At 52.9% G+C, this 22,695-nt stretch overlaps 1 protein-coding gene across 1 annotated transcript; it reads left to right on the forward strand.

Moving 5' to 3' along the window:
• Positions 1-6,422: 6,422 nt before the first annotated feature.
• Positions 6,423-22,674, forward strand: LOC129403549 (CMRF35-like molecule 6). Its single transcript, XM_055132287.1, has 5 exons — positions 6,423-6,720; positions 9,104-9,213; positions 9,520-9,601; positions 20,633-20,753; positions 22,551-22,674. The coding sequence occupies exons 1-5, from the start codon at positions 6,423-6,425 to the stop codon at positions 22,672-22,674; spliced, it is 735 nt and encodes a 244-aa protein (XP_054988262.1).
• Positions 22,675-22,695: the final 21 nt, after the last annotated feature.

Genomic DNA, 22,695 nt, shown 5'->3' on the forward strand with positions numbered 1-22,695 from the left:
TGAGAGGCCACTGGCTCTGGGGACTGGACAGCCCTCATGACAGGCTCTGACATGAGTCAAGGGCAGACGTGCTGGCCATATCCTGTGGGCGGCCCACGGCCCCTCTGCCGGTCTCTGCAACCCACCACAGACTGAACAAGTCTGGTAAGTCCTGAGGGGCTCAAGTCTCTCCGGAGTCTCTGTACCCCAACGGCGGCACCAATGGGGCACAGGTTGTGGGGGCTCATGCTTGAGACCAAACAGGAGAAAACCCCATTCCTGTTGGCCTTGTGCCACTCTAGGTAAAGAAGTGTTGGACTGGCAGCCGCCTCTCGAGGAAGGACCCGGACTAGTTTTGGGGGATTCAGTGCACAGAGCATGAGCTCACCCTCAAAAGGGCCTGTTGGGCGTATTCCCAGCACAGACACCCTCCCATGGACAGTGCCCAGCCGGGACTCCCTTCCTGGGACCCACTTCTCTGCAGTGAGCATTTGACACCACACCTCTTCCTTCCACTCATGGGCAGGTGCCCCGGCTTTGACACTGCTACTGCCTGGACCTCAAACATAGGCTCCCATGGGCTAGAGGGATAGTTCAGCAGGAGGGGTGTTTGCCTTGCATGTGGCTCGCCAATAGTCAATCCCTGGTAACTGAGCCACCAGGAGCGATCCCTGGGCTCAGAGACAGGAATAAGCCTGAGCACCTGAGCACTGCCAGGTATGGCCAAAAGCACATAAAATACAAAAACCAAAACCAAATACGGAATACCTGGAACCCGGGTGTTGGGCACTGTGTCAGGGCCTACCATAACTGGGACAACTGGACAGAAAGGAGGGTCTGCGAATCCCATCCCCAGGACGAGCCCCGTGTTGTCATTCCGAAAGCCCGCAAGGCTCCAATAGCGGCCATTTCTGAAAAGTGGGTCCTGGTCTGGCCTTGCTCTTTCCCCACCCCCGCCCCAGCCACCTGCTCTGACACTTCAAGGGCGGGAAGTGGCTGAGGAGGAAGAACGAGTGAGCGAGCAAGAGAGCGGAAGGAGGGAAAGTGAGGGGCTCCGTCTGTCCACAGCCTATGTAAACACCCCGGCCCCGGGTGAGAGGATGCGGCCACTTGCTCTCCTGCTCCTTCTCTGCGGCCTCTCAGGTGAGTCGCGCCTGGCCTGGGGTCCTGCTGGGCCCACCCCCTCTCCATAGGTGTCTAGGTCTTGAGGAAGGTGGGACGGTCTGAGTGCAGTGGACCCAGAACGGGTGAGCTGCGGGGGCCGCACAGAAATCTGCCTGGGGACTGGCTTCTGACCCAGCGGGTGGCCAGTGGACAGTGAGCACCCGGTCATGTCGGTGGGAGCACCAGAGACAGATCTGTGACCAGCATCCACTTCTCCCTCTTCTCTGTCCCTGAATGGTTGTGGGGGCCCTGGAAGGAGGGGACAGGGTGCAGGAAGGAGAAGGGAAAGTGTTGGACACTCAGGAGCCTGCACTGGGCACCAGGAGCAGGTGGGGAAGACGGAAGGGCTGAGGACTGGGGATGGCTGAGGCGACTCCAGTAGCTGCGCTAACATGGCGGCTGAGGTAGCTATGGGTGTGGCTGCTGGAGCTTCTGAAAAGACGTGGGGGTGTGGGGTCGCCCATCCAGGTTCAGAGAAGGCCTGAGGTGTCAGCCTCAGGGACACTTTTGCCTGAGGATCTGAGAGGGTTAAGACTCTGTGAGGTGAACTTCACCTGGAAGAAGTCTCGTGTTCTCAGTTCCCTGAAGCTGAGAGCTCTGGGCCTCCTCACAGTCGGGATGGGCGACCTCCACACACCTCCCTGTACTTCCAGAAGACTCCGCAGCTACGCCCAAGAACCCCCCCTCCCACACACACACTGCCAGGTGAGCTCAGCAGTCAAAATTTTTACTCTGTTGGACTGGAGTGATAGCACAGCGGGTTTGCCCTGCATGCGGCCAACCCGGGTTCGATTCCCAGCATCCCATATGGTCCCCTAGCACCGCCAGGAATAATTTCTGAGTGCATGAGCCAGGAGTAACTCCTGTGCATTACTGGGTGTGAGCCAAAAAGAAAAAAAATTTAATTCTGGATAGACTGACCAGTTAATAGCTGGATTTCCAAGGTGATTGGCCACAGTTGAGGCCACATGGCATCTACAGACTCTACAACACTGAAAATCGGGCAGTAGCACAGAGATGGGATGGGATGTCATGAGAACCCAACCAATCTCGACTGGAAAAGAATTAACACCGGAGCTTAAAGTGTAAAATCTTTTAGTAGAACCTCAGACTAGGACTTAATTTTCTCATGATGAGATGCAAAAACATTTCACTAATTTTCTTCTATGGGAATTTTTTTATTATTCTGTTAGACGGTAATGGTTAATAAGTAATATAAAATAAATTATGTGGGACAAGCTTGGGGTTTGGTTGGGAAAATGGAGACAATTGTCGTGGGAAGTGGCCAGTTGTGGGTTTCGTGTTGGAATATTGAATGCCCAGAACAAATCTTCATGAGGGACTCTGTAAACCACAGCATTGACATAAAGTGCGTGTGTAGGGGGGGATGTGGGGATGGGTCTCTGAGGTTCAGTGCTGAGGTGAAAGACTCTTGTGGTGGCTTTGGTTTGTGAGAAAATCTCAATCATAATATTATTTCACCATTCACTCTATTAGGAGAATAAATAATATTTCTTATTTTATTCATTCAGGTCTTAATGCTGCTCTTTGCATTTCCACTTTTTTGTATTGGAATGTCCTGATATTATATTTGTATGTAATAACATTTTATGAAAAAATTAAGCTAAATATCAAAAAGACAATACATCTGAAAATCATTCAATGAAATGAAAAGTATCTAAAATCAGTTTAATTTGAGGTCCCTTGAAAACCTACTATCAGCGCCTATGCTGCCTGAGCCCATGTGCTGCTTGTGCCCTCGTGGCTGAGCACATGTGGTGCCTGAGCACATGTGGTGCCCGCATCTCCCCCCTTGAGATGTGTACTCTCATTCTTTTGTGTCCAGTGCTAGGATGTGTGTAGAGCTTCCTCCACCCTTGGAGAAGCCCGCGTTCTCTCTTGAGAGCGTTACTCATACTGGTTTTTTCTTTTCCACTTATCCCTTCCTCCTTTCCTCAGAAACCTCTAAATAAAATCTATTTACTTCAAAAAAAACCCTACTATCAGATGATAATATAAAATATAGATAGTATAAAAGTACAAATGCTGTTTTTTAGTAAAAACATCAAGGTTTGGGAAGTTAGCTTAGTGATAGAGTACTTGCCTGAGGAGCTTGTCTGAGAGCTCTGGGATGATGTTGAAGGGTCTAAGGAAACCATGGCTCCTCTGATCTCTGGATATCTGCTCTCCCGGCCTATGCGAGTGTATCTTCAGGATGCTGCAAAATGAGCAGCTCTAATGCCAACCTTGGCAACGACAGAGGAAGGGAATGACGGACTGAGCTCACTCAGGGACAGTTCTGGAGCAGGGTCTGAAAACTGGGTGCAAGCACTGACAGAGTGGACCCTCGAATGCGTAGTGACCCATTTCTTTATTAAATCTTAAAGTAAAATGTATATAGAAATTTAAACTTCTTATTAAGAAATTTTTTTACAATACCACCATGATTTCCCAAGTAGTTCCTCATACAGTTGTTTCGGGCATTCAATGTTCCAACATTAATCCCAACACCAGTGTAGGAAAACAGTGGATTTGTCCTTTTAGCCTTGCCACAGGGAACTTAGTTTACCTTAAAGCAATGTCCTTTCTGTATGGACACAGGAAGACAGTTAATATTATGCCTTGGAACTTGGGAGTTGACTGACTCCAATAATATTTACTCCAGGGCATCTTCTTTCTCAAGTCAATTGCCATTATTTCCTAGCACCCCACAATCAGGGTCCAGTGAGGGACGGAATGAACCCAGGACAAGCTGTGAGCTACCCTGGCATCGAAATGGGCCAGGCCAAAGCGCCACAATACTCAACTATAAGTTGAGAACATGATCATAGACAAATGCTGTCATGATCCAAAAGTAGCAACAAGACTACAACCCTGCTGGGGTTAGGAAAACTAACCTGGCCTGAGGACTGTGGTATGGAATATATAGTGAATGTCCTCAGGAAAAATCAAACCTTAAGTTTGATATATCTGTTACTGTGCTCATACAGAATGACATTGCTAGAAATATTAGAAGTAAATTTACTATAACTATTTAAGTGGATTACTAGCTGAGGAAAGAAGAAAGTGACACACCCTTGATGGGACCCCACCCTTGAGCAGATCTCCTCGTAATCTGGAGTAAACTCCTTAGATGTGAGTTTGTTAATCTCCTGGAGGAGTGGTCTTACTCCTCTTTGTTGATTTGTTAATGTTCAACCCACCTTCATGTCACCACCCTATGCGATTGCTATATGAACTAAGACTGTAAGAGAAGTAGAGGGAGAAGACACAGAAGAAGAGCACAAGGCGAAAGAGAATCAGGGAGTCTTCGGAACAAGAAGCAGGGGAAAGAAAGAGGACAAAGCGAGGGAGAGTCAGAGTCAGAAATAAGAGACAGATTCTACAGTGAGAGCAAGTGGGGCTCCAGAGAGGGAAGCAGAAGGGCTCCGGAGAGAGAGATTGGAAGAAGATAGATCAGAAGAGACCAGAGGAGAGACGAGAGACAGAGAAGTCGGAAGAGACCAGAGGAGAGACTACAGAGATAGAGTTAGAGATAGAGAGACAGACAGAAGAAAGCACAGCGGCACACACAGAATCAGAGCACAAAGGAGGAGCCATCCCACTCAGGTCAAGAGCTACTCAAGAGCACCGAACGTGAGCAGTAAGGGAGGGAGAGAGAGAGAGAGACAGAGAGAGAGTGACACTCCAAACACACACATCACCCCTCCCGTGTGCACGCATGTTTGTAATTTTTATACACCAGTGTGACCTGCCCTCCACCAGTGTCCCCCAGTTTTACAACAACGCCCCCCCTAGTCTGCCCTTTTCAGGCATGAGTAAATTTACTTTTATCATTTTTGTGACACAAAGGCAAGAGGAATGAGAAACCTTTCAAGGGTAGGTGTGACTTTGTGGCAATTGTCCCCTCACACTGGGGTTAGTAAAGACACCATCCGAGGCTGTGCTGGGCTGGTTGCTGCTGACTAAGCCTCTGATTACTGATCAGGCCCCTGAGCTGGGGGCTTCTGGGCAACTTTCCCATCAGCCTCGCTGGGACCCTGTGGGCCGACAGCGCTGTGGGATTCTGAGGTCCAGGAGCTTCAGTGTGGAGCGATATGGGGGCTGGGCAGCTTGATGAGGGTCAGTTCTGGAACTGGTTGAGAGGAGGTCGAGGTGGGTGGAGCTGCTGGGACATCAGGAAGAATGGGGAATATTCATGCCCCCATTTCGAGAAGCCCCCCAAGTTCTCAGCCCAGACCAGTCAAGTTCTTTTGAAGACATGGTGCTGGGCCAGTTCTCTGCCCATGACATGGTCCCGAGTGACCCACTTACATCTCCGCTACTTTTGTTTCTGGTTAAGTTTCCAGTGCACAGACCCACACAATGACCAGTTCCAGTCACTCCGTCACACATCCTGTAAGGGAAGAGAGGCTGTGTGGAAGGGGCCTGTCTCCGTGGGGTCCTCAGGCTCCCGGGGGTGGGCCTAGCTCTGCTCCACAGCCAACAGGGCATCTCAGGACCCCGCTGTCTGCAGAGTGTTCCGGAAAGGAAAGAAGCTTTGCCACGGCCATGAATCTTCAGACAAGTCAGAGAGAGAAAGGGATTTGGAGGAGACGCCTCTGCACCCGTAATGCCACCCACACTGATGGAGGGACAGCTAGGTGTCAAAATGGACAGAGGGAGCCGGGACACCCCGAGTGACACACCAGAGGATCCTCCTGGGGGCCAAAGAAGTTCCCAGATACAACGGTCCTGGGGGAGGCGGATTCCACCCGCAGGGGGCAGTGGGCACTGAGCCATGGGGGACTTCAATTGTCTGTGCAGACGGTTTATCACCAAACAGGAAAGACCATCGTGACCTCTGGGGAGAATCCCCACTCCAGGGCTGTTTGGCTGCAGTTGTGGGGCTCCTAACTATAGAAAAAAGTGTCATCTGTCACCCACAACCCATCACCTTCTATCCTTCATCCTTCAGAGACAGGGGTCCTGGCCCTGCCCGCAGGCCAGTTTAGCGGGGCTGCTGAGGGACAGGCTGAGCATCCATGTGCAGCAGGTCTGGGCACCAGGCAGGGGCCGTCACTGCTCAAGGTCATGGTCTTGACTCTCAGAGGCCTGCAGGGGTCCTGTGGGTTCTTGGGAGGGGGGAGCAGAAGGGAGGACAGGGGAGGGGAGTGTCCCTGGGTGAGGAGGGATGGGATAAGTCCCCGTGCCTGAAGGTAGCGCTGCCCGCACTGGGAGGTAACAGACTCGTGTGTTTTTCTCCAGACTCAGTTGCTCTCAGGGGACCCGAAGAAGTTATGGGTCAAGCTGGAAGAAACTTGACTGTGACCTGTGACTATAACATCGAGTATAAGAAGCACCGGAAGTGGTGGTGCCGAAAGACAGTCCTGATGCACTGTCATAACCGCGTACACACCACTGGAGCAGAGCAGGTGGTGAGGAAGAACCGGGTGACCATCAGGGATGACCAGGGTCAGCACAGGTTCACCGTGACGATGGAGCGGCTCAGGGACAATGATGCGGGCACATACTGGTGCGGGGTTGACACAGATAAATTTGATCTCGCATTCCCCGTCAGAGTGACCATTGCCCCAGGTAGGTGACCATGTCTGTCATGAGTCCCCCAGGGCCACTTCTGGCTTATCCCCGGGTCCCTCTCCTGGTCACTTCATCGGTCACTCTGAGGGCACAATCCTGGGGCTTTGTCCTGGCTTCACACTTATGTGGGCACTGGGGGGGGGGCCTCTCTGTTCAGGGGCTACCTTCTCCGGGCGACCACGCCCTCCCTTGGATCAGGGCTTTGTGCCCAGATCGGGGCTGGTCGGACACCTTGAGCCGCCTGTGTCCTGGTCACACTGTTCAACTCCATCCCCAGCCCCGACCACCACCACTGTGTCCACCACGACTACCACAACCACCTACGCACCCACGACAGCGGCCACCACAGAAGAGCCCATAGATGCCCCGAGGGTGACCAGGGCCCTCTCCAACACCACATAGGCCGGCCGCATGCTCTGCTGTCCGCCATGTCCCTCTGGGCGCACTGCTTCATGGGGACCCCAGGACTTGTCTCTGGACCCTCAGACTCCTCGAAGGACCCAGCTGGGGTCCCCCACTTCTCCCTCCCTTAGCCCCAGCAATCCCGAATCTGAAACCAAAGCGTGGGTGGGGTGGGCGACATCCCCAGGGCTCCACGGGAGACCGCTGTCTGAGCTGCCGTGAGCACCCACACTGCCTGCCTTTGCTTCTCTCCCCCTCTCCTCTCATTCCTTCTCTCTCCTCCCCTCCCTCCTCCTCCTCCTCTCTCCTTCTCTTTTTCCCTCCTCACCTCTCTTCTCCTTTTCAATCCTCTCCCCTCCCCTCCTCTCCCCTGCCCTCCTCCCCGTACCCTCCACTCCCCTACTCTCACCTTTTCCTCCCCTCCTCTTCCTCCTCTCCTCTTCTCTCCCCACATCTCCTTTCCTCTGTCCTCCCTTCCTTCTCACTCCCTGCCCCCCTCTGCTGCTCTGTCTTCACCATGTTGGAGGGGGGGCTCCCATGGGCAGCAGCGGCCTGGAGGTGACCAGCGTGTGCATCTGCTGCAGCCAGGCGGGGATTACGACCCTGCCTCGGGGACTCAGGTGCGAGGGGTCCATCTTGTTTCCAGGGGCTTCCCTGTCTCCCCGCTCCTCCCCGTCATCTCTGCTGTGTTCCCGCTTCTGCTGCTGGCGGCCGCCCTCCTTGCTTGGAGGAAGCTGAAGCGACAGAGGACAGGTGAGAGCAGGGGTGGGTGTGTGGGTCTGATGGCAGCAGGGGCCACAGCCATCAGACAGCGACTCCCCAGGGCTGGGGGCACCGCCCTAAGGCCAGCGCGGGAGGTAGCAGAGCCGTGGGTGGCCGTGGTACGCGGCCCGGCTTCCACCACACAGACTTTTCTGCCTGGTTCTCAGGTGGCCTTGGCAGGTGCCAGCACATGCCCACAGCACCTTCCTGTCGGCTGCTGTTGGCTTGGAGGGACCAGGAGGACACGGAGCTCAGGACACATGCAAACACACATGTGTGAATGTATACACGCACACACATGTGCACGCTTGCATATATTCGCAGCACTTGAAGACACATTTACATATACATACATATTTGCATACATGCACACATGAGCACACATGTGTATACACGTGTACACATACATGTGCACAAGCTCGTGCACACACATGCGTGCACTCACATATGTGCACAAACACACATGCACACACCTCACTCACTCGGAGAAGTAGGAGCTGCGGCTCCTCTCTGGGGCTCCTCTTCCCCGTGCCCTCTCAGCCTCGGGCCAGGTGCAGCTGCTCTGCGGAGGGGCCTCGGCTCCCAGCCGCACCCAGGGTCCAGCCCGGCTCCCACGTCCTTCCTGTGTAACCTCACGCCCACACCCGGTTACCCACCTCGCCCTCTGGGGCCTCATGTCAGGTGTCTGACCCACATGAGGAGAATGAGTCAGAGGGTCCCCATCTGCTCCCCGAGTCTGCCCCTAACCCAATGTCCAGTCGAGGCTTCTCCGCGCTCGGGTCAGTGACTCAGAAGATGAAACCAGGTGTCACCTGCTTCCTTTCGATCTGAAGTTTGGGGTGGGGGGGACCTGAGGGGTAGGGGAGATGGGTCAGGGCAGAAGAAACAGGAACCAGGGAGGATCCTGGACACTGGTCTGATTTCTCTTCCTTTCTCCCTCTTTCCCTCCCTCCTTTCTTCTTTCCTTTCTTCCCTCCTTTCCTTCTTCCTTTGTTCCTTCCTTCCTTCCTTCTTTCCTTCCTTCCGTTCCTGCTGACAGGGCCCCAGAGCCATTTCCTGTGACACTCAGCCCAGTGCTATTTGGGTCCGTCAGTGCTGGGGGCCCCCAGGGCCACCCTGGCCATATCTGGGGGACATCTGCATGCCAGGTGGCCACTTCACTCCTAAGTATTCCCTACCAGGGACGCCTTTCTAATGTTCCCCTGTTGTCTTTCAGCCACCGGGGTTCCCCCAGAGCCGTTAAGAGTCCTGGGGTCACACCCAGCCCCCGCCTACACCTTTCCCAGCTCCCACTACTTGTCCCAGAGCCCCGAGACAGGGCCCATGGTGGGGGGTCTAGAAAGGGCGAGAAGGAGCAGGACTGGGTGGGGCAGAGGAGGGAAGCGGCAGGTGTTGGGCCCAGCAGCCACTGTGGACATGGGGTCTGAGACTCCCCGCATTTCAGCACTGATCCTGGCACTCAGTCAAAGGCACTCAGTTTAATGGGGCCCTTGTGCGGTGGGGGGCTTGGGGACCCAACAGCCTTGTGGCTGGAACCTGGGAGAGACAGGGGAGGGAGCCTGGCAGAGCAAGGGGAGGGGCAGAGGCTCAGGGTGCTCTGCAGAAGCCCCTTAGCACTGCCCGTCCCTCCAGGAGGCCCAGGAGGAGGTCAGCTACGCGCACCTGTCTCTGCGGCCCCGTGACCCGGAGCCCATCTACGCCAACGCGGACGCTGGTGCAGGCAACTGCGCTGACAGGAGCCGAGAGGTGGCCACCGAGTACAGCAGCATCAGGAAGCCCAGGGCTGGGCTCTGAGACCCCTCTCCAGCCTGCACCCCCAGGGTGACCCTGCCCTGGGGTTCGAGGTTAGGTGGGGAAGCTTCTCCCTGCTCCCCTCCTCCCGCCCACCACTGGGGAGGCTGTTCTGGTTCCCAGGGTGCTGATTGAGTGAGATTGGGATTGACAGCGGTACACGGTCCTTCTTCTTGGGCTGAGTAATGGCCCCCCCCAGAACTCAGTGCAGGGCCCAAACCAACCTGACGCAGGTACATGCCCGACCACTGAGCCACCCAACCCTGAGACTTCTATGCTTTGGAGTTGAGGATGAGCCAGCAGGGTGGGGCCCCTACTTCTGCCTGGCCCACCAGGACAGGCTGCAGAAGTGGGAGCAGAAGGGGCTGGGCCCATCCTGGAGATGACAGGACGCCCCACCTGCAACACGGCCAGCATCGGAACCCCCCTGAGTCGCTCACTTCTTGCTGCGTCCACCTCACTTCCTCTCTCTTCGGTTAGGAAATGTGGGTCTCTGGCTCGGGCGGGAGCACAGGGCAGGGGAGACGAGAGGAGCCAGCGAGGGTGGGTGTGAACATCCCTCTGGGGCTCCCACCCACATCCAGGCCAGCCCTAGTCTCTGTCCCTCCCTCCCCAGAGGTCACCGTGGGCTGATGGGAACAGAGACCGGGCCTGTCCCCAGCTGCTGCCCCCTGCTTCCTCGCTCTTTCAGGGGCTCAGGTCCTCCCTCAGCTACCTCTTTGCCTGACCTGAACTTCTTGCCTGGGACCTCAGAATCCTTCTGTGAGGGGGACCCCATCACTCGGTGTCTGGGGGCCCAGATCCCCTAGACTCATCACCCCCCAGATACCTGTCCATGTGATCACAGAGTCCCCAGGGAGGGACAGAGAGGGGGCACAGGGACCAGGCACTCGCCGGGCACGTGGCCAAGCCCAGTCCAACCCCACCATTGCACTAGAGCCCCTTGGCCCCACCAGGAATGACCCCTGGGCACAGAGCCAGGAGTTAGCTCTGAGCACTGCAGGACCGAGTGTTGCTAGAAGGGACCCAACTCCTAAGGATAACTGAGGAGCCCTGACAATCCCACACCTCCGGGCCTGTGGCTTCCCGCAGGCGGGGTCAGTGGGTTGGGGCAGCTCAGGCCCACACATCGGCCCCAGGTTTCTGCCCCCAAGGAGCCCCGCCCCCATGAACGTCTGATACGAATCCCCCAGGGAGTCTGGACAGGAACTGGAGCCTTTGAGCTTCTGCAGAGTCAGAGAAACAGGGCAGAGTGGGAGCCACAGGGAGGGACGCGAGGGGGTTGGGGCTGATGGACAGGAGAGGGCGAGGGGCAGCTGCGTCCAGGCTAGAAGGTCTCGTGCTCAGGAGAACCCCTGAACAGACGCGGGTCTGAAGGGAGATTGATAGACGGTGAGAAGCAGCTGGTGCTCAGGGAGAAGATATGGGAAGGTCAAGGAGACAAAGGGAGAGAAGGACCTGGGGGATGAGGGCGGGGATTGTGAGTAGGGGGCTGCAGGGAGAGGGAGAGAAGGGGACACTGGTGGCGGAAATGTACACTGATGGAGGGACGGGTGTTGGAACACCGTATCACTGAAACCTGACTATGATCAGCTTTCTAACTCTGTATCCCACTGTGATTCAATTAAAAAGAAAAAAGGAAAAAAGCTCAGAAACGTGTTTTGTAAGGCAAAACTTGCTGTCAAATTTACAAGGATAACCAAAGGAACTAGGATGCCTAAAAGTGCTTTTGAAAAATAGTAAAGCGGGAATGACTCTGACTGATGTTGAGTCTTACTGGAGCTACATTAGTCACCTGGGTCCTTGAACTTTAGAGGTGGGATAGATGCAGAACTTCCAGGGTAAAGCAGCTTGATCCCTGAATTCTCAGCGACAAACCCTTCTCTCTCCTTGGTCCTGAAACCAACCCTTCTCTAGGGTCCTTCAGGAACTCAACAAAAAATCAAACCATGTCTGAAAGTCGATACTTTCAGAGATCCAGAGCAAAGCTTGTCACTGGCATGCAGCCCTGCCAAAAACATCTGGTCCCTAATCCGAGGGGCCCTGGGCTATGGCTAAAGCAGAGAAGCCGGGAAGAAATAATTCGCTGGGAGGGACCAGGGAGCCTCAGTGGCATCAGGAGTAGTGGTGCCTTCCAGTTGTGGAAGGGAAGGACAGCAGGTCTTCGGGGATGGGGCTCCTGGGGAGAAGCTTCCATGGAGATGCCTCTGTGGTTCCTGCAGAGGCAAGTGCACACACCAGCACACTCACAGACCTGCACACACAGAGCATGCACACACACATGCACAATACACACCTACACACATACCTGCGCACACACACCTGAATCACACACCTAAGTATAGACACCAGCATACACACATACACCTGCACACACATTTGCAGACACACACCTACACTTGCATGCCCTGACGACACATTCACCTGCACACACATAATGCACATGCCCACTCATGCACACACATCACACAGGCACAAACACATGTGCACGCATACACCAAACCCTTTGATTCCTGTCACAGCCATTATACAGGACAGGAGTGGGGTGGGGTGCGGTACATGGTCAAGCTCCCTTGGACTGAGCTGAACATGTGAGGTGACTGAGAGCTCCCTTTCTTCAGCCACACCCCCAAGTCAAGGCTGTTCTCCCTGCATTGGCAATGGGTACATGTCCCGAGGACTGCGTCCTTCACACACACACACACACACACGCATGATCACTAGGCATACTCACACAACTGAAAACACTAAACCTGGGCTCTCAGCCCTGCACCAAGATGTGCAACACAATCCCTACACATATGTGCACACAATCCTACAAATGCCCACATACAACACATAGCACAGGACTTCATAGACACACACCAGTACACAAAAACACACACGAATGCATGCGCACACATAAACAAACACACATATTCACACACACCTGCACCAAAAACTTGAGAGCAGATGGCACTCAGACAGACATCCAAACCCATCTTTCCCAGTGTGGGCAGAAGCCCCCGAGGACCCCTGCCTGGCTGAATCGTGTCAAGTCAGGGTCCTGAGGGATGAGGATTTCTGTGAGCACGTGGTCCCCAGAGTTGGGCCCCAGCTCTGGGAGGATCTTGCCACCCCAGCCCTAAGGTCATTTCCATTCCTGGTCCAACCCCAGGGAACGGGTCAGATAGGGCATCTGAGTAGCTCAGGTGAGGTCAGACCCCCATCTGCTGGGACAAGAGCAGAAGAGGATCCTACGCCCCCAGCCTTGCCACTCTCTTCCCAATTTCCCCTCCCCTCGTGTGCAGGCCGCTGGCTCTGGGGACTGGGCAGGGCTTACGGAGGCTCTGACATGGGCCAAGTGCAGACGCGCTGGTCACATCCTGTGGGCGGCCCACGGCCCCTCTGCAGGTGTCTGGAAGCACCACAAGACTGTGCTTGTCCTGCTGAGGCTGTGGGGCTCACATCACTCCAAGGTCTCCGTCCCCCAAAGAACACAGGCTGTGGGGGCTCGTGCAGAGTTGGCTTGGGACCAAACAGGACAAAACCCCGTTCCTGTCGGCCTTGTGCCCCACCAGGGAAGGGGGCATTATAGGGCCGGTGCCTCTCCAGGAAGGACTCTGTCTTGTTTTGGGATATTCAGAACACAGAGCACAGGCTAGCCTGAAATAGGCCTGTTGGGCATATTCCCAGCACAGACACCCCCACCCATGGCCAATATCCCGACTGGGACTCCTTTCCTGGACCCCGTTTCCCCGCAGTGGGTGCTTGACCCCCACCCCTTCTTTCCATTCATGGGCAGGTACTCCAGCTTTTGCACTGTGACTTCCTGGACCCCAAACATTCCCTCCCCTGGAGCAGAGCGAAAGTCCAGTAGGTGGAGTGCTCACCTTGCACGTGGCTGACCCATAGTCCATCCCTGGTAAACCGTATGGTCCCCCGAGCCCACCAAGAGTGATCCCTGGGTTCAGAGCCAGGAATAAGACTGAGCACTGCCAAGTGTGGCCAATTGCAAAGGAAATATAAAAAAGCAAAACCAAGCACGGGCTCCGGGGAACCCGGGTGTCAGACACTGTGTCAGGGCTCACAGCGGCAGGATCCACGGCCACCAGCAGGGATAAAGGAGGGTCTGTGAATCCCACAGCCCCAGGACGAGCACCGAATTCTCAGTCCAGGAGCCCTCTAGGCTCCATAGGGGCCATTTCTGAAAAGTGGGTCCTGGTTTGGTCTTGTTCCTTCCACCCTGCCCCACCCCCGCTCTGACACTTCAGGGGCGGGGAGTGGCTGAGGAGGAAGCACAAGTGAGTGAGACAGAGAGAGCAGAAGTAGGGAAGGTGAGGGGCTCCGTCTGTCCTTTGAACTGTGCCCACACCCCGGCCCCGGGTGAGAGGATGCGGCCGCTTGTGCTCCTGCTCCTTCTCTGCTGCCTCTCAGGTGAGTTGGGCCTGTCCTGGGAGAAGGGGCCCTGCCCGGGGTCCCGCTGGGCTCACCCCCATTTCCATGGAGTATCCAGGTCCCGTGAGAGTGGGGTCAGTCTGAGTTGAATGGACCCAGAAAGGGTGAGCTGCAGGGTTGCACGGGGATGTACGAGGGCAGAGCTCCTGACCCCCAGTGAGTGGCCAGATGGACAGTGAGCAAATCTGTGTCAGGTCAGGGAAGCAGCGGAGACAGCGCAGAGACCAAAGTCCACTCCTCTGCCTCTCTGTCCCTGAGGGTGGTGTTGACCATGGAAGGAGGGGACGGGGTGCAGGAAGGAAAGAGGGGAAAGTCTGGACAGTCAGGGAGCCTGCACTGGGCACCAGGAGTAGGTGGGGCAGGCAGAAGGGCCGAGGGCTGGGAATGGCTGAGGTGGCTCCGGTAGCTGCACTAACATTGTGGCTGAAGTGGCTGTAGGTGTGGCTTCTGGGGCTTCCGGAAGGACATGGGGGTGGGGGGGTCACCTAACCAGGTTCAGAGAAGGTCTGAGGTGTCAGCCTCAGGGACCCGTGTGCCTGAGGGTCTGGGCAGGTTAAGACTCTGTGAGGTGACCTTCACCTGGAAGAAGTCTCTGGTTCTCAGGCCCCTGAGGCTGAGAGCTCTGGGCCTCCTCACAGTCGGGATGGGCGACCCGCACACACCTCCCTCTACTTCCAGAAGTCTCCACAGCTATGCCCAAGAACCACCCCCACCACCAGCTTAGTTCAGCAGTAAAACATTTAACTCCAGATTGACTGACCAGTTAAAAACTGGATTTTCTGGGTGAGCGCCCACATTCAAGGCCGCATGACATCTCCAGACTCTACCGCACTGACACTCCAGCAGGAGCACACAGATAGGAAGGGAGGGCGTGAGAACCAACCAATCTCGACTAGAAAAGCATTAACACCGGAGCTTAACTTGTAAAGACATTTTAGTAGAACCTCAAACTAGGACTTAATTTGCGCATGGTGAGATACAAAAGTTTTCACTAATTTTCTTCTAAGGGAATACTTTTTGATCCTCCTGTTAGTCATTTGTGGATAATAAGAAATATAAAATAAATTATTCTGGACCTGCTGTGGGGACAGGCGTGGGATGTTGTTGGGAAATTGGAGACAATGGTGAGGGAAGGTGACAGTGCTGGTGGGGTTGGTATTGGAATATTGAATCACTCTCACAAATCTTCATGAGCAACTCTGAAAAGCACAATGTTTATGTAAAGTGAGGGGAAAATTTTCTCTGTCAGGCTCAGTACTGAGGCAGTAGATTCTGCCTGGAGCATAGATGTGACTTTGGTTTGTGGGAAACTCCCAATTTAATACTATTTAATCATTCACCCTTTATCAAAGGAAAACAGTTTTTAAATTCTGTTCATCCATGCACTATTCTATGTTCTTAGCATTTCACTTTTGTATTAGTATGTCCTGATGCTACATTTTTATTTAAGTTAATTTAATTTCTATAAAGTTGTTCACAATAATTTATTACATTCAATATTCCAACAACAATCCCACCACCATTACACCTTCACACCACCGTATTCAGAATTTTTCCACCCTGATATCCAAAGCCTGTCCACAAGACTGGACCTAAATAATTTATTTTGTATGAATAATCTGCTAAAAATGACCCAAAGAAGTTTCCTTAGAGGAAAGTGTATAACGACTGTTGTGTTTCACCCTGGAGCCATTGAACACTTTTATAAGAGTTTACTAACATGTTGTTAAAGGTTGAGCCTTTCATACTAGTATATATATGTATATAATTTTTTAATCAAGGTTGATTGTTTTCTACTTAACACCCCATCAAATGTGATATGCTACCCTTGGTACATCAGTGGTGTAGAGTGTGAGATGTCATGGGGCCACGAATGCAGCCCATGCTCTGCGAAGTCTAAGATTTTAACTAGGGTGATACAGCTAGAGTTAAATGTTTAACTGGATGGTGACGTTGGGTCTGGAGGCATCTCTACAGCATGTTGCTCTCTTCCTCTTTGGAGGCTTATTTGTGAGCCTCTTGATCGTGGCTAATGAGCTTATGTGGTGCCAGAGGCAGTTTGTGGGCATGACTTCCAGAACAGGGAGATGCGGGGAGGTCACCCATGACCAACTCTGTGCAAACCAGGAGATTTCTGTCACAAAACCCCATACCCGAATAACTGGTTTTCAGTGGATTATCTCATTGGTGAGGCTTGTCTGAGCTTGTGGGGATTGGCCCTGAGTATGGTGGCAATTGTGTCCTGATGTAATATTTGTATGTAGTCAAAATGTCATGAAAATATTGAGCTAAATAATTAAAAGAAGAATGCATCTGAAAATCATTCACAGAAAATAAAAATGATCTGATCTGATTTTAATTTTAGCTTCCCTTAAAAACCTGCTATCATTGGATAATATAAAATATAGACGACATAAAATTAATGAGACTTCTATTTTTTCTATGTTATTTATTTTATTGAATCACCATGTGGAAAGTTACAAATTTCTCAGTTTTATGTCTCAGTTATCCAATACTAATCACCCATCCCTTCACCAGTGCCCATATTCCACCATCAAAAATCCCAGTATACCTCACACCCCCCGACCCCCAACCCCACCTGCGTAACTGATAAATTTCACTTCATTTCCTCTTTACCTTGATTACATTTCATACTTCAACACAAAACTCACTATTGAAGTTTCCCCCCAAAAAAGACAGCCTTACTGCCAAGGAAGCATTTGATAATTAGTTTTCCATTGCTGAGAATGAAGAGATATGAAGTCCCGCTGTTCCAAGCATATAACTCTTTTTTTCTCCTTCACGCGCCCCCAAGTTCATGCCTGCTTAATAGTCCTCATAATATGGCAGATGCCACGCAGCTTCTCTTCAAAAGGGGGATAAAAGACCAAGAAAGAAGGATATTTCTCCTCCTCAGCCAGCGTGGTGCTATGGCTTAGTTCACAGTCTAGAAACATGGCTGTAAGCAGTTTCTGGGACCAAAAGTAGTCTAGTTGGCCTCCGAATCCTGGTCGATAAGAAGCAAAGCGGCCATACAAAATTGAATTGTGGCCACCTGGTTCGAATCTCGGCAGAGCGTGCCCCGGTAACGGCCCCGGTCCAAGACTGCCCAAGGGTCCCACTGTTCCAAGTACATAATTTTTTTTCTCTTTTTTTTCCTCCTTCCCGTGCCACCAAGTTCGTACCTCTTTAATAGACCTCAAAATATGGCGGAAGCCATGCCGCTTCTCCCCGAAAAGGGAAAAAAACTGAGAAGAAGGGTATTTTCTCTTCTCAGCCGGCGTAAGGCTATGGCTTAGTTCACAGTCTAGAGACATAGCTGCTACTTTGATTACCTTCAATATTTCAACAAAAAACTAACTATTATTGTTTGGAGTTTTCCCCCAAAGTCAGACCTGCTAAAAAGGAACCGTTTCACATTGCTGACAATTAAGAGATATTAGGTCTTGGATTAATTAAAACCAATATTGGGTTTTGGATTTCTATATAAAGTCCAGGGAAAATTCTGCCAGAAATTGCATCACTGCAAGCTTTTACTTCTCTCTTGTGGTGCTCATAAGATGGAAAAGCCTGGAGAGAGAAACCCTATCCCCCTGGCGCCGCATGGGGCAGTGACTCAGTTCACAGTCTAGAGGCATTTCTGCGAATGCTGGTGTCCAAAGTAGTTTAATTGGCCTCTGGGATCATGCTCTTGCAGCAGCAGAAAGGCCACACACGTGTGGCCTCTGAGCTTAAATCTCTGCGGAGGATGGGGCCAGTACCCTCGCCCCCCGGGATCTCCCCGAGACATGGATTTTTTTTAAATAAAAACACATTTGGGGATGTGGCTTAGTGATAGATACTTTCCTTGAATATGTAAGGTTCTGGGAATAATGTTTGGCTCATAACATAAAAGGAATGAGGAAAGAAATAAGGAAAGAAAAAACGGAGGGGCTGGAGCAATAGCACAGCGGGTAGGGCATTTTCCTTGTGTGCGGCCAACAAGTATTCAATTCCCAGCATCCCATATAGTCTCCCAAGCCACCACAGGAGTAATTCCTGAGTGCAAGGCCAGGAATAAACCCTGAACATCGCTGGGTGTGACCCAAAAAGCAAAAACAGAAAGAAGAAAAGAAGGAATGAGAGTGAAGAAGGAAGGAAGGAAGGAAGGAAGGAAGGAAGGAAGGAAGGAAGGAAGGAAGGAAGGAAGGAAGGAAGGAAGGAAGGAAGGAAGGAAGGGAGGAAGAAGAGAGGGAGGGAGGGAGGGAGGGAAAGAGGAAGGAAGGGAGAGAGGAAGGAAGGAGGGAGGAAGGAAGAGGAAGGGAGGAAAGGAGAGAGGGAGGGAGGGAGGGAGGGAGGGGGGAGGGATGGAGGGGGGAGGGATGGAGGGGGAGGGAAGGAGAGGGGGAGAGAGGGAGGGGGAGGGAAGGAGGGAGAGAGAAGGGAAGGAGGGAGGAAGGAAGGAAGGAAGGAAGGAAGGAAGGAAGGAAGGAAGGAAGGAAGGAAGAGAGGGAGGGAGGGAAGGAAAGAGGGAGGGAGGGAGGAATGGAGAGAGGGAGGGAGGGAGGGAGGGATGGAGAGAGGGAGGGAGGGAGGAAAGGAAGGAAATAGTGTATATCCGAACTGGTGTGTTTTCTTGTACACCACCGACCCTGGTTTAGTCCCTGGCACCTCAAAATTTCCCATCACCGCCAGAAATGAATCCTGAGCACAGAGTCAGAATTAAGCCCTGAGCAGTGCTGGGTGCTTTGCAAAAGATATCTCAGTTTTAAAAGTGGGGAATAAATTCTTTTTTGTGTTTTACTTTTTTTTTAACTCTGGCCACACCTAGCTATGCTCAAGAAGAACTCTTCCTTTTTTAAGATTAAATAGTTTATTTATTCTTGATTTTTAGGGTCACACCCCGCGATGCTCAGGAGTTACTCCTGGCTCTGTATACAGGAATTACGGGCAATTCTCAGTGGACCATATGGGATGACAAGGATTGTACCCAGGTCAGCTGCATGCAAAGAGGCATGCCCTACCAGCTGTACTATTGCTCTGGCCCCTCAGGGCCTACTCTTAACTCTGTGCTCTGGGATCACTCCTGGTGGGATTCAGTATGCCACAGATCGAAACCCAGGCCAGCCATGTGCAAGGCAATCATCCAGCCGAAAGCATCATTATTCTGGCCCAAAGGAGCAAATCTTTGTGCCTGTGTTTGTTGGTGTGTGTGGGGGGGGGGCACACGTAGCGATGCTCAGGGTTACTCCTAGCTCTGCACTCAGGAATCACACATGACAGTGCCTAGGGCCATATGGGATGTGGAGGATGAACCTGGGTTGGCTGTGTGAAGGTAAATGCCTCCCCAGTGTACTATCACTCCGGGTCCCAAAGAGCAAATTCTCAGACTTAGCCATGTGTTATTGAATCACAGAAGGAAATTATAAGATTTCATTTAGAAAGAGATAGGAGCTATTCTCTCTCTTTTTTTCTTTCTGAATCCTATCCAGCAATTCTCTGGACTTACTCCTGGCTCTGCACTCAGGGATTACTATTGTTGGTGTTGGGGAACCAATGGGATGCTGGGGATCGAACCCAGGCGTGCTGCATGCAAGGAAAGTGCCCTCCCTGCTATACTATTGCTCTGGTCCCAGGAAATTTTCTTTTTTTATTTTTTATTGGGTCACCATGTAGAAAGTTACAAAGTTTTCAGGTTTAAGTCTCAGTTCCCAGGAAATATTCTTAAAGAAATAAAAGGAATCAATTTAAATGTGAGAGAAATTAATCATTTAGATAATAAAAGATAGTAATACCAACTGAATATCGAAACAGATTGAATTTCTGAGGAGGTTAAAAATAAAAGAATCTTTGATCAAAATAGTATCAGTACAAGTAGTAAAAATGTATCATTACAATACAGCAGTAGTTTTCATGGTGAATAATATTCAAGTTATATTTAAAAATTTTGTGCTATTAAAAGTCTATGAAAGGTCTAGAGAGATATTAAAGCGGGTAAGTTGCTCGCCTTAAGCACTCTTGGTTCTGTTCAATCTCTGCACCACCTGTGATTCCCTGAGCCCTGCCAGGAGGGATCCCTGAGCACAGAGCCAGGAGTAAGCCCTGAGAGCAATTGGGTGTGGCCCTGACATAACCTCCCAAAATAACAATAATAACACTCCATGAAATAGGTAACACTGGGGGAGGCAGTAGATGTCGAATGTATCCAGGATCAACAACAGCTAAAACACTTCATACTAATATTCATGGGGTCCTGGGAGTTCTGGGGAGGATAGAAAAGGGGACTGAGGGAGGCAGGTGTGCCTGGGTGGGGAGGGATGGGACGAGTCCCCATGCCCGGCGCTGGTGCTGCCTGCACTGGGAGGTGACAGGATCGTGCGTTTGTCTCCAGGCTCAACTGCTCTCAGGGCACCCAGAGATATTGTCGGTCAAGCTGGAAGCTTTGTGTCAGTGAGCTGTGTGTATGACGCCGGGTATGAGAGGCACCGGAAGTGGTGGTGCTGAGGGGCGGCCCTGGGTGGCTGTTCGAACCGTGTAGAAACTACTGGAACAGAGCAGGTGGTGAGGAAGGACCTGGTGACCATCAGGGACGACCAGACGCAGCGCAGGTTCACCGTGAGCATGGAGTGTCTCAGGCACGATGACGTGGGCATGTACTGGTGCGGGATTGAGCCATCTGATCAGAAGTCCCAGGTCACAGTGACCATCATCCCAGGAAGGCGACCGTGTCCGTGTCATGAGTACCCCAGGCCCTGCTCTGGCTTCTCCCCGGGTCCCTCTCCTGGCCTTGTCGGTCACTCTGGGAGGACAGTCCTGGGACTGAGTCCTGGTCTCATACCCATGTATCCACTGGGTGGGGGAGGGGCTTCTCGGCGATGCTCGGGAGCTCCCCCCACCCTGGGTGCCCCTGTCCTCTCTGGGCTCAGCGCTCTCTGCATAGCTAGGGCTGGCAAAGCAGCCTGAGCCGCCTGTGATCTGGTCTCTCTGTACAACTCTAACCCCAGCCCCGACCACCACCACTGTGTCCACCACGACCACCACATCCACCAACGCACCCAGGACAGCGGCCACCACAGAGGAGACCACAGACGCCCCGAGTGTGACCAGGGCCCTCTCCAACACCACGTGAGCCGGCCACATGCTCTGCTCTCTGCTTCGTCCCTCTGGGCCAACTGCTCCATGGGGACCCCCAGGACTTGTCTCTGGACCCTCAGGCTCCTCGAGGGGCCCAGCTGGGGTCCCCTACTTCCCTTTCATTCCTAGGGACCCTGAATCTGAAACCAAGGTGTGGGTGGGGTTGGAGGCACTCTCTGGTATCGATGGTAGATCGCGTCTGGCCCCGCTCCCAGCTCTGTTCCCGCCAACATCCCTCCCCCTCCATGTCTCCTGTCCTGCACTGGACCCATGTCCTCTTCAAGGCCCACCTCTGGTGCAGGGCTGGAGCCCAGGACTCTCCACCTGGACCAGTTGGCATCACCAAGTCCCCGAAGGACCCAAAGGAGGTGCCGATGGTCTGAGCTGCTGGGGAGGACACTTCTCTCAAGGGTGGGAGCACTGCAGGGAGAAGCCTATCACATGCTGTCTGAGCTGCCGTGGGCACCCACCATGCCTGTCTTTGATTCTCTATCCTCTCCTCCCCTCTAGTCCTGTCCTCCTTTTCTCCCCTTCTCTTTTTCCCTCCTCACTCTCCTCTCCCTATCTATCCTCTTCTCTCCCTCTCCCTCCTCTCCTCTCCCCTCCTCTTCCTATGCTCCCCTCCCCCATCCTCCACTCCCCTACTCTCCTCTCCCCCTATTCTCATTTCCCCTCCCCTCTTCTTTGCTCCTGTGCCCTCCTCTCCCCTCCTGTTTTCTCTCCCCTCCCCTACTCTGCATGGAGATTGGGTCATCCTAATACTCCCGACCCTGGTGGCCAGCAGCCATGGGACACTGGCTCAACCCAGGCTCTTATCCTTGACTGTCCCTGCTGCCCACCATTCCCAGAGTGGGGACTGCGTCCAGGCTTGCTGCCCCCAGCTTCTGCCAATCTGAGGCTTCTAGAAACAGAGAGGCCCAGCCCTTCCTGCTCAGACCCTGGACATGGTGACCCCATCAGGAGACCCCGATCCCCCTAAGCATCCTCAGGTCCCATCCCATATGTCCTTGTTCTGAAGTTTCCTCCTTCCAATCTCTCAGAAAAGGTAATCTGAGACCTGCTTCCTCTTCCGGGTCAGCCCTGGAAGCCCCATGAGGGTTTCTGGCCACAGGGGATCATCCAACCAGCTACAGGGTTCTTGGGGCTCAGAGGTTATCAGTACTCCCACCCTGATGGGTTAATTGAACTGAGAGGAGTCTGAGTGACTGAGGCCCAGGGGCTGTTTGGGGGACACTCAGGTGCCCTCACACAGGTGTTGGGGACCAGGGGCTTAGGAGAGGGGCCTGGGAGGTACCTCATTTCATGTCACTGTCCCCCCTCAGGTCCCTGCTCAGCAGCGTCCAATTCCTGCTCCTGGTCTTCCTGAAGGTTCCCCTGCTGCTGTTTCTGATGGGGGCCCTCGTCTGGGCAAGCTGGCCTCAGAGGGGCCCTAGGAAACAGACATAGAAGCGCCAACACAGAGCATTG

The sequence above is a fragment of the Sorex araneus genome, chromosome 3 (genome assembly GCF_027595985.1).
Source record: "Sorex araneus isolate mSorAra2 chromosome 3, mSorAra2.pri, whole genome shotgun sequence".
In the NCBI taxonomy this organism is placed as follows: Eukaryota; Metazoa; Chordata; class Mammalia; order Eulipotyphla; family Soricidae; genus Sorex; species Sorex araneus.